At 37.0% G+C, this 11,644-nt stretch overlaps 1 protein-coding gene across 4 annotated transcripts in view; it reads right to left on the minus strand.

Moving 5' to 3' along the window:
- LOC124883256 (ninjurin-2-like) overlaps window positions 1–6,553 on the minus strand; it is a 44,223-nt gene extending 37,670 nt beyond the window's left edge. For 3 of the 4 annotated variants that reach the window (XM_047390269.1, XM_047390268.1, XM_047390270.1), the window contains exon 1: window positions 6,217–6,421. In XM_047390269.1, coding sequence (XP_047246225.1) covers window positions 6,217–6,315 — 99 coding nt within the window. In that variant the 5' untranslated portion in view covers window positions 6,316–6,421. The other variant, XM_047390267.1, reaches the window with a different exon arrangement.
- Window positions 6,554–11,644: the final 5,091 nt, after the last annotated feature.

An 11,644-nucleotide genomic window follows, 5' to 3' on the forward strand; every position in this document is an offset into this window, starting at 1 on the left:
TTTAAATTAGGTTTACCAATCCTGTCAACATTGTTGAAATGCCTATTCAGTTATGCTAGATGCTTTTTATGACTATGAAAAACATATGGTTAAGGTATTTTCGCTGAGAGGATTTAAACTAAATATTTTGTCAGAATGTATGTAAATATGTAAGCCTTTCTGTACAGTTTTGACTCTGTGTGGTTCACAAAATTCACAGTAAATGGAAATTGGATATTAATTAATCTGAACCGAACAAAGAGTAAGCAGACCTGAAACATGAAAATAGAAATTAGAAAAAAAGTGAGATAAATTAAGACACACAATGTAAAGATTAACATTTGACGAGACAGGAAGATTTTGAAATCATGACACACAATCAGAAATATCTCAATCACTTTTCAACTTCTCATCAGTTGACCATGTTTGATTGAGGAAGCCTAACTGGTCACCATAAATACAGCTGATAGGAGTCAAGTGTTGACAGTTATATCACTATTAATTTCAGTTTTAATATCCCTGCCAGAAAAACGAGCGGAAGAAAATGAAGGCATGGATCAAAATAAAAAATGTGTCATTGGGTGTGTTTTTTACTGTTCCCAGATGGTGGCTTTAAATTTTGAATTAGCCATATTTTGAACCTTTTTCTGATCTGTTTGTTAAAATATAAACTGATCTAATATCTTTTACTTATAGTGCCTTGCAAAACTGTTCATACCTCTGGTATGTTTTCATATTTATCAAATGACAATGTATTTTATTAGGATTTTATGCAATAGATAATTCGAAGTAAAGGAAAAGTAATGGTTTTACATAAAAAAAAATTTAAATGCGCTGTGCAGATATACTCAGCCACCTTGAGAAAATAACTTGTAGAACCACATTTTGATTCAGTCACAGCTGTGTTTCAGGGTATGTATTTTCCATCCTGGCAAAAATGCTAAAGTTCAGTCAGATTAGACGGAGAGCACATGTGAAGAAGGATTTTCAGGCTTTGCTCTATCTGCTTTTAAGTTTGGATTTTCACTAACACATTCTAACACATTTAGGGTCACTAGAGACCCTAAATGTGGTGAACATATGCCCCAGTCTCTAGTCTTTTGCTACTTCTAAAAGTTTTTCTTCTCAGATTTTCCTTTATTTATCCATCTTTGCATAAGCTCTGACCAGCTTTCTTGTCTCTTATTAAAGAAGAGCATTCCCACAGCATGATGATGGCACCACCATGTTTCACTGTGGGGGTGTTGTGTTTAGGGTGAGTTTTCCGCCATGAATAGTGTTTTGCATGAGGGCCAAAAAGATTTGTTCATACAGGGTTTGCAGTTGGGGTTATATTCTTTTCAATTTTAAAATGATGAATTGGACTGTACAGAATATTGTTCTATAATCTAGCCCTCCTTTAAACGTTATACCTAGCTTCTCTCGGTCTTCATGATGCTATTTGTTCACTAATGTTCTTTAACAATCTTCTGAGGCCTTCACAGAACAGTTAAATTTATGCTTGAGATCAAAGTACACATTAAATTAGAGTCTTCTAAAAGCAATTGGATGCAAACCACACTTTTTCAATTCTTATTTATAAAAAGGTTTAAAAACCATGCATCGTATTGCGCCCTTTTAATAATTATACACTGCTTTGTGTTGGTCTATCCCCCAAAATCATTAAAGTTTTTAGTTCTAACATGCAAAGATATAAAAAAATATCAAGGGGTTCAATTCATTTTGCAAGGCATGTTAGAAACAATAAAATCCAACCTGTCTCGGAAATTCAGTCATTACAACAGTCTGAAAAGTCTTGTGTCATTTGAACATTAGGCTTGTTTGGCTCTTGGATATGAGTTCCCTGAATCTCAAAGAAAATAACACACCTTCTTGTACTTTGCACCCACTGTCAGAATGTTTCACTTGCTGGGGCCAAAGCAAGCACTAAAACACACACACACTAACACACATGAAGTAGTATATGTTTCAGGGATGGAAGGAGTGATAAAGCATGTAAAAGAAACAACAATTACTAAATCACAATAACTTGCCCTACAGTGGCCCCTCTTCTTTCATCTGACAGTCACTTAATAACCAGTTCAGACTTGTTTACATTGAATAACCTACTCTCACTGGCATACAGAAAGGGCTGCTGGGATTTTAGCTGTCAAAGTTGCCATTCTGCCTTGACAATAATAAAATGGGGATTATGCATCCACACTGACAAATAAAGTACCTGTCAAGACATTCTTGGTGTAGACCCATACGCAGACAAGGAGTAGTTCATTGAGTTGGAAAGGATTTAATTGAATAAATGCAAAAACTTACAGCGAGACATGAGTTTATCTGGACATGGAGCAAGGGCAAGAAGGTAAGCACACAAACTAGCATAGAGAGTGGCATGGAGACAGGCAAGCAAACAGTAATAATCATCGAGGAACAATGGCAAGTTGCAAGGTTAAATACCTCACTGAACAGGTGCAGGCAATGGGCTGGATAAGGTGGTGTACAGAATCAACTTGATTATGTAATGGCAGGCTGAAAGTGGGAATAAATAAGCATGAATGAAGCTGAACAGAAACACAAGGAAACTAACCAAAGGCAGAAACAATCTACTCTCAAAAATAAATGGCCAGTCTCTACTAAGATGATTCTTATAATACCACGCTGCTTTCAAAACATTGTTTTTACGACAGAATTTGGTTTATCTGGTTGATATTCCTTATGTCGCTTTACTACTAAAGTCAATAACTCTTAAATACTAATTATGCAGCTGGTAAATGGGACTCAACAGGCCTTTTATGAAGATTTAACAAAATACATTGGCAATATATATTAGAGTGATAGAAGGAAACACTTTAAATGTTGACTTTAAGTAAGCAAGTGTTTAGATTCAGATGTTAACAGATACACAAATGTTCTATATTAAGCCGCATGTACTACTAAATACATCTTGCATGATAAAGAAGAAAGAAATGTATTTTAGGCCATTGTCAGTAACATCATGAAGCAGCTGCAAAGGACACCGTATGAGATGATATATAGTATTAGCATCAACACTGTGACAGAGTGAATTCGAAATTAAAATTACATGTCTCAAACCCAAGCTGCACTGTATTATAGCTTTCTACCACAGGAGGTTAGAAAAGCTGCAGTTTAATAACTATGGCTTTTAAATTGATGTTTGGCATGTGGCAAACGTTTTCCATATAAATATCCATAATAAAACTTAACTCTAGCAGTAACTTGTGATGACAGTGTTCCATAGTTCCATAGTTGGGATTTTATTGTATATTTCAGTATTAAATTAAAGCTAAAATATTCCACAGCCTCCCCTGAAAAAGCAATACCATTAGTACGTATGTGAAAATAAATGCTTCAGTGCTCAAATGTCTGTTTTGTTTCTCCAGTGGATATGAATAAACAGTTAGTGGTAATCTTAAAATCTACTTTCTTTCTAGATTAGGGCTACACCAGTCTAACAGAGTGTATAATCACTTATACACTTAATGTCAGAAGTAAATAAAACTGACTTTCTGTTGACAAAAACAGATAAAAGGGTGGTGTATAATATAAAGCACAGTATAGCTACCAAACATGGAAATCTGAGTGCTCTTTTACTAGCACTGAAACTTGACTCTCATGCTTTGAGAGCCCGTGTGATTCTTTCTAAGTCTGTATCAGCACTCCACACCCTGCTGATTTGCACTATACATAGAGAGTGACTTGGGGGTGCTAAGCCTTCACACCATAAAAATAGATTCATCATGATAGCTGCACACAGGCAGATGAAAAACTCATACATCTAAATGAAATATTGCAAATTCAGTCAATATTACGATTATGGCTCACAACTAAGGTTAAGTGTAAATGCTTACGAATTGCAAGACAGCATTAAATCCAGGCGAAATCAAGAAGCTGTTTGGGACAAAGTGTTTTTGCCATTACAAAAGGATACAGGACTGCAATAATTGCAAACCCCTGAAATATTGTGCAACATCAGCAGAGGTTTCAGTTTTTAAGTCAAACCACATCTAATCTCAGTACCCAGCGGGGTCTAAAATACTCCAATTATGATTTTTTGCACATTGTTACTGGCATTTACAGTTACATATACAGCACGGCCACAACATCTTTAAAGATATGGTAGCTCCTATCGAGTTGCTAAAATAACATATGAGTGGCACGACTGAGGTATTAAACAGTACAAGTTATCTTACAGGATGTATATTTTGCTATCCCACAGAGGCTTACTCCCACATGGACACTTGTACTCATTTCAGCTTTGGTGTTAATTATATACTCCTCTTGTCACATCTGTCGGCACATATTAAAGCAACCAGGAATGAATAGTGGCGGTGAGGACTTGGCCGCACATCTTTATACAAAGTCATGTGTTGCTACAGCCCTAAATGATGGCAGATTGTGGCCAGATGCTGCTACAGGTTTTCAGCTTATCTGTGCTTTTTGAGGTGTTGGGCTTTAGCATTCTGCAAGAAATTGTTGGTCACTAATGCAACAAAAAACAATGTTTTACTTTCTCACTCAGGTTGAATTTCAGGTGTGTTGTAGTTTTACGAATAGGTTTGATTCATTAAATGTGACTCATTCAAACATTACAGAGAGTTTTAGAGTTTAACTGGTTGTGCAATTTTAATAACTGGTGGTTGGCAGGTTCACACCCTCCTTAAAATTCAGTTTTTGTTGTGAACAAATCAGACCGCAGCATATTTGGCTCAAAAACAACACTGTACGTTATCCATCCAAGCATCCATTGTCTATACCTGTTTGCAGGTTCGCAGCAGGGCTGGTGCCTATCTCTAGCATTTATTGGAAGAGGCGGGGGTCCACTCTGAACAGGTGGCCAGTCCGTCACAGGGCATCACTGACAACCATTCACACACAATCTCATACTTAAGGGCAATTAATCAAACAGACAAGCATGAGAACCTGCAAACCACATGCAGAAAGACCCCAAGCAGGGATTCAAATCCAGAACCTTCTTGCTGCAAGGCAACAGTGCAACCAACCGTGCAGCCCTACACTGTACGTCACCAAAAGAAATCCATAACCCCATTAAAACATTCTGGTTGCAGAGTTATGCTGTGGGATGATATTATTAGTTCAAATAGTTTTTTGGGTGAACAATTTTAAAGAAAAATGGCTCCACCAGAAAATCTATTTTTTTAATGACCTAGTCAGAGTCTAGAACTAAATCTGATGGAAAATTTGAGGTCTCTCTGTCAAGAATTATTTCTGGATCACCCACTGCCAGAATTAGTCAATAATACAACAAAGTTTTATTTTATTAGGTCAATCAAGGTCAAATGTGCTTCATATGTGTTTCACAGTCTACGATAAGTATGACTTATTAAAGGAGTCAAGGATAACTGGTTGTGTAGATGTGTTAGATTATTTGTTTAGTGAGTTTAAAGTAATGAAGAGAACCAGCATTCACAACATGTTCCAGTTATATACAGTATATTTGGAAAAGTATATATCACTTGTATTATTGTATTTAAATTTACTATATTTAGGTTTATTCACAGTATTAATTAGAAAATTTATAATTTTACTTTCTGTAACCTCTAAAAAAATTTGACTTTGTGTGACATGAAAACTACAGCTTGAACTTTTGAATAAAACGGGATCATGCTACCTATAATACTTGGAACCTCCACCAGGTGATCTAAGATAAATATGTGATTCCATGCAGCAGGTTTTTGAGGAAAGTATCAACTTTTGGAAATAGTTAGATGTCTCAGAAATATGCATATTAAAAATTCTACATTTGACTTTATGATCCTGTAAATTTCACATTGATTTCCAGGCCATCAGTGACCTTTTTTTTTTGGCATTACCGAGTTCCTGGTCCTACAACCTAGGATAGTTACATTAGAAGCCATTATTAGCCTTTGCACCCTGATCCTAATTGAAAATTTGATGGATGCTGTGATCACGTCAGGGTCTTGGAACTGTGTCCAGACCCTGAACCTAAACCCTGGAGAGTCAAACATCAACTCTCTGATCCTAAGCTCTCACTTGCACAGCACATACTACAGCTGTGTGGCATAGCCAAGGCAGGAGCAGGGCTTCAGAGGAACAGATATTCCAGGAGAAACACCAAATGGAGATGGAGAGAAGGAAGTGTAAACAGGACACAGTGAAGCAGCAGAGCCCACAATTGAGCAAAGCAGAAAAGTTTATTTCTGCCTGTCCCTTCGCACTTGCTCCATCTGCTTGGGACACACTAACCTGCAGAGGGCCGCTTGCTGGCATGGTTGACCTCATTGATGCCAAATCGATGTCGCGGCCCTGCTCTCCTCTTTCCGTCTTCCCCAGTCCCTGCATCATCAGGCCTGCAGCGAGCGGTCGAGAAGTCAAGTAAAACACGCTTGAGCGTTGCTCTCACAGCAGCGAAAATGCTAATACAACGATGGCAGAGGTTGTTATAAAAGGCAAATACCCTGGATGCCAGGCACAGAGCACAAATTCAGGCCAGGGAGGACAACGGAGCGACAAACAAATGGCTTATTCAGTCCATCCTGATCTCCTCCTCTCACTGATTCACACTTTGCAATCTGTTTGTTTCTCTGCCTTTTATTCCTATACTAGATCTGTTGTAGCTACTTGAAACCTTAAACACAATCATAAGAAATAGAAAAATATTCCTTAAAGTATGTATAATATTTCAAATTAACAATTAATGCAATAAATGAAGGATTATTCGATTATAAAGCTGAACATTGTGCCAAACTGAAGTGAAAGAGGAGTGTGCAGCTGCTGACAGCAAGTGAGCAGAACTTCAAAGTCTAGTGAATAAAAACGACGAATATTTTTACAAAAGTCAAATGTCAGCATGACTCAAATAAATACAGGAACTGAAAACGGCTGTGCAAATATCCCATCATAAATAAAGTGAACCTACAAAGGACATAAAAATACATCATCTTTCACTTGTAATGACACTGTAAAGAAAAAACCCATAAACAAGTAATAAGAAGTAAGTTATGTGTCGTAGGGCAACCTACTCATTGCAATGACTCTGCAGCAGGTTTCTCTTTAATAAAGAGTGACTTGCTTTATCATGCAGTTCTGTCACGGAGTGACATTTTTGGACTTTGTTTGTGACTCTGTGTTTGTTTACCTTTTGCTTAGATTTTTCTATTTTGGTTTTTGTATCATGTTTTCTTTTCTCCCTCTTCCGCCTCCTAGTGTTTTCTTCTTAAGTTTTTTTATGGTTATTTTCTTATCACTTGGTATGGTTTATTATTATTATTATTATTATTATTGTAATTACTATAGTTCTTGGTCTTCCCTGGATTTTCTAGTTTTATTTCTCTTTAGTAGCTTTGTGTTTAATTGTGTTTGCACTCTTCTTGTTTACTAGTTTATTTTCTGTTTCCTTTCCAGTTAATTCAGTCTGTATTTCTGTTTATTAGTTACTTTGCCCGTCCTCAGCCTTTGCATTTGTTTCACCTGTTCCTTCTGCTTCCCTGCCTCCTTGTCACACCTGTTCCCTGTTCCGTTGATTATCTGCCTTTGTTATCTCACAGTATATAAGTTGGTTTTGTGTCTTTCTTCGTTGCTGGTTCCTTGTGTTCGTCACACCTCGTTCTTGTCCATGATTATGCTTTTGTTTTTTTGCCACGTCTTGCCTCTGGAAACCTGCAGTGATTTTGCTACGTTTTTGACCTTGTAAAATAAATCTTTGAATTACAAAGATGATCCTGCCGAGCTCTTGTCTGCACGCTGGTCCGCCCACAAACCACAACAAGATCCACTTCTTTTCCATTAATCAAACTTCCAGAAACTCTCCTAATTTAAGCAGAAGCTGCTGAGAATTGGTTTCGTTTTTGTGGCCTCATCCTTCTTCTCTCTGCTGTCTTTTGAGGCTTTTGAGGTTTTGTGGCAGATGTTCATAAGCCCATAATAGACTGACTTATGTGCAGTTTATTGGACTGAAAGTCACTAAATGAATCCCTAAATTGGAGGTTAAACACAAACCTTCCCACCCACTGAAATTTCCTTTAATTTCCTAGAAGAAGCTTGCATAAGACTGCTCATTCAGCCAAACGTCTGTATTTTCTGGTTCCCAGAACAAAATGAGAGTATTTGGTGGATAACATTTACAGATCCTCCTCTAAATGATAAATCTTAATGTAGACAGAATTGTTCTTCAAAGTTCTTCAGTAAGCATTGTTATTTGTCTATCCCAATGTGAGGTTTGTGCCAGGTGGAAAAATACTACTTTGGGGAAGTTTTAGTTTACTTAAGATTGAGGTTTGAGAGGCAGTGTATCCACAGATTCTGGACTGGTTGAATAACTCGACATTTCCTTATGTTTTTTAGAGATGTTTCTAATCTTTTGATGTGATGCTAAGCAATTACTATGCAAATGTTCTAAAAAGGCAATCAAAAATCAAAAATGGTATGTTTGTGCAGACAAAAATGACAACTACAGCAGTAGAATTCAAAACTGGCATATTTTAACATTATGTCCGGTCTGTGCTGATATATTAGGAAGGTGTAGAGTAAAAAAAGTTTTAAGCCAATAAAAAATATTTTTGAGTGATTAACTGTATCAAAATAGCAGGGAGTCCAGTTAAGACCTCACCTTAGGACTGAGGCATGCACCTATGTGTTTGCCAACGTTTTAACAGAAAGGTTTTCAATAAAAATGGCACAACCAGGTAGTTCCTTTTAAGAGGAACTAGTTAAGGCAAAGGTGTGTCGAATTACAGAGGATCTGGGATGACAATCACTGGCAATATCTCTTGTGGAGTCATGCCTATCTGGAATGAGCGGCTGGAGTTACTATTTAGAGCCATTTGAAAGACATGGCAGAGGTTGTGTCATGGTTTGTAGATGCACTCTAATAACTGATGTAATCATGAATGCTGTAAAATACTGACATTTTGATCCTCTGTGTAAAACAACCAGATAAAACACCTGACTGGCTTCATATTTCACCGCAGCAAGTTGTCTTTGGGGATATTCTAGGTTCTGATTCCTTGTTTTGCATTCTTGGGGTAGACTTCGTCCCCTGTCTTCCTTCTGAAACAAAACTGTCCCACTATCTCCTCATAGAAAAAATGCATCTTATTGTGACTGTAACCTACTGCGGGTTTGATTGTTGTTTTCACCACTAAGGCACAGTTAATGTTTCCAGTTTCTTAAAAACATTTTTAGCATGATTCCAAAGATCTGAAATGAAGACTCCAGCAACTGTTTGCAGTGTTTCCAATAAATCAGTTCAGTGTTATACTACTTCCTTAGGAAAACATAAAAAGACAATTTTACAAATTAAAACAGGTTAGGGAAGGGTCTTCTTTAGTTAAAATGTTTATTTGAAGGTTATTTTGGTGGAACTTTCCCTCCAGGATCTGTATCAACAGTATAGCATCATGAGAAATTTCTCATTTGTGGGAGTGAGCTAAACAGATAAAACCAACTTGACTGGGCTTGCTGTAAAGCCCTAAGACAATTTCTAATCTTACAGCCATATTTAATTCAGCTGTAGTAGGTTCTTCGCAGCAAATTAACGCAGTTGTTTTCCCCTGGAGTCATTTGAATCAATTAAAACAATGACTCATGCTGTTTGTGAAGATCAAAGTGATCCACATTTCATCTCAGACATAACTGTGGTGAAGAGATCAGCATCAGAGTGAAATGCTGTTGCCCTAATCATCATGTGAAGTTGTATTTTTTCTAAAACATCTGCAAGCATGGCACAGAAAATGTAGAGTTTTATTAGTAGATGTCTTTTGTACTTTGGTTTAGAAGAAAGCATTACTGACCTTCTTTTTAAGCCACATTGTCACTTAACCTCAAAATATTTGAGACATCTTTAATACAAGCTGGCAGGAAAATTAAAGTAAGCTTTCTTGAATGCCAGTTGCTGTCAAAACCTTGTGAGCATTTTGTGTGAAAATTAATTGAAACTCAATGCTTCAACAGGGCCTGTGCTCTCAACTGTGGCTCAATATGAGAAATTAATTGTCTCTCATAATAGTGGAGACAAAGTGAACAATTGCAGGTTAGAACAGTTAACTGTTGGAGAGACACTCAGGTCTGTCAATCTGACCAGCTAAAGTATGTTTAAAGCAGCTGTTTTTTTTTTTTTTAATTAAAGATGGTATTAAGCAAGGTTAGCCATTAAGTAACACTATCCTGTTAATCGAGGCGCCTCATTAATGTAATGTAATAGCTTATCTTTATCCTAAACTGGATCAGGTGATAAAGATGATAAAGATGTGTAAAAAGGACTTCAGTCTTACTTGAATGACATGCTCTCTTATCTTTACTATTTTGAAGGTTTGCTTATAGAAATGAGCACTGTCATGTCATAGTTACACCCAACAGAAACATTATTCATTAAAATTTCCTTGCAGCTGTTGTCAAAGTACCTTAGTTGCATTTATTTTACAGGAATTGTTAGAGTTGGCACTGCTTATTTTGTAAATGTATCCATTTTGATAATTTGCCCATGTGCTGAGAAGCTCATTAACCATGCATAACTTGTGTAATAGAAGCATCATACTTTAAAACAGTAGTATCTAATAGCCTGCTTTGAAGTTATACCTCCAGAGATACCCAATCAGGCAACACTGTCTACACGCCAACTTATCATACTTCACAGAATTATTGCAGGAAAATAGAACTGATTTTGGTGAAAGCGTCATTTAAAAAAAAAAGTCATACTCCTCCAATTCACAAAGAAAATGCTGTAATTGTTTTCTCATTTCCAGAAGTCTTTTGTGACTTCTTTGGCTAAAAGACATTGTAAATTGGTGATCTATAAAAAGACAAAACTAGAGTAGGGTGGTTAGGAGCAATTCTCACTCCTTCTGCCGGCTTTAAGCACAAACACTGCCCTAACTTACTTCCCATCCATCCATCCTCAAGCAGAAGATGCAAACTTAGTCTGGAAAGACCCAGGATGAGATCTAGCAGCTGCTCTATCCAGCAGAAAGAGCAGGTATAGTCTAACAAGAACAGGGAACCACATTAAAACTACATATCTCAATATGACTTCAGCTTAAACCTTAAACCCTATTTTGTGAGCATTCTCTCACCTTGCTACTTTTCCTGGGAGCATTTTCACTGTAAAGTAGTACATTAGAATAGCAACAAGTTCAAACAAGAAATGAGAAATTTAGCTGTTAGCTTTTTTCAAATTTATGACCAATGTTGGTTAATTTATATTTAAAAAGAAGCGACAGATCTGACTGTTGTAAATCAAACATGCTTCCGTTATGTGTGGTTGTTGAATAAACTTTTTCAGGATTTCAGGATGTTAAACCTAGCCTGCAATTCTAGCAGCAGGGTTTCTCAGGAAACAAACAGCTTGAAAACTGGTTTTAAAACTGTTTCAAACTGGTTTGAATGATACCCTAAAATCAACTGAGGCAACATCTGTTTCCAGACTCTGTCTTTTGTCAGCCTGCTTAGTTGTCTTTGTGTCATTTGTTCAGTTGCTCTTTCTGTTTTCATACAAAGGGAAGGCTTCAGCAGCTGAGTGCCAGGCAGCGCTGACTTCTCACTTTCTACCTCTTTGTCATGCTCACATGCACATACAAATTCATTCTTTGCTAGACACTGTCAGTCTCTCCAGCTATAGAAAGGCCTTTATGCAGCAAGAGCCCCAACGGCACTGAAAGAAACCCACATTTCCTCTTTA

This window comes from Girardinichthys multiradiatus, chromosome 17 (assembly GCF_021462225.1).
Source record: "Girardinichthys multiradiatus isolate DD_20200921_A chromosome 17, DD_fGirMul_XY1, whole genome shotgun sequence".
NCBI lineage: Eukaryota > Metazoa > Chordata > Actinopteri > Cyprinodontiformes > Goodeidae > Girardinichthys > Girardinichthys multiradiatus.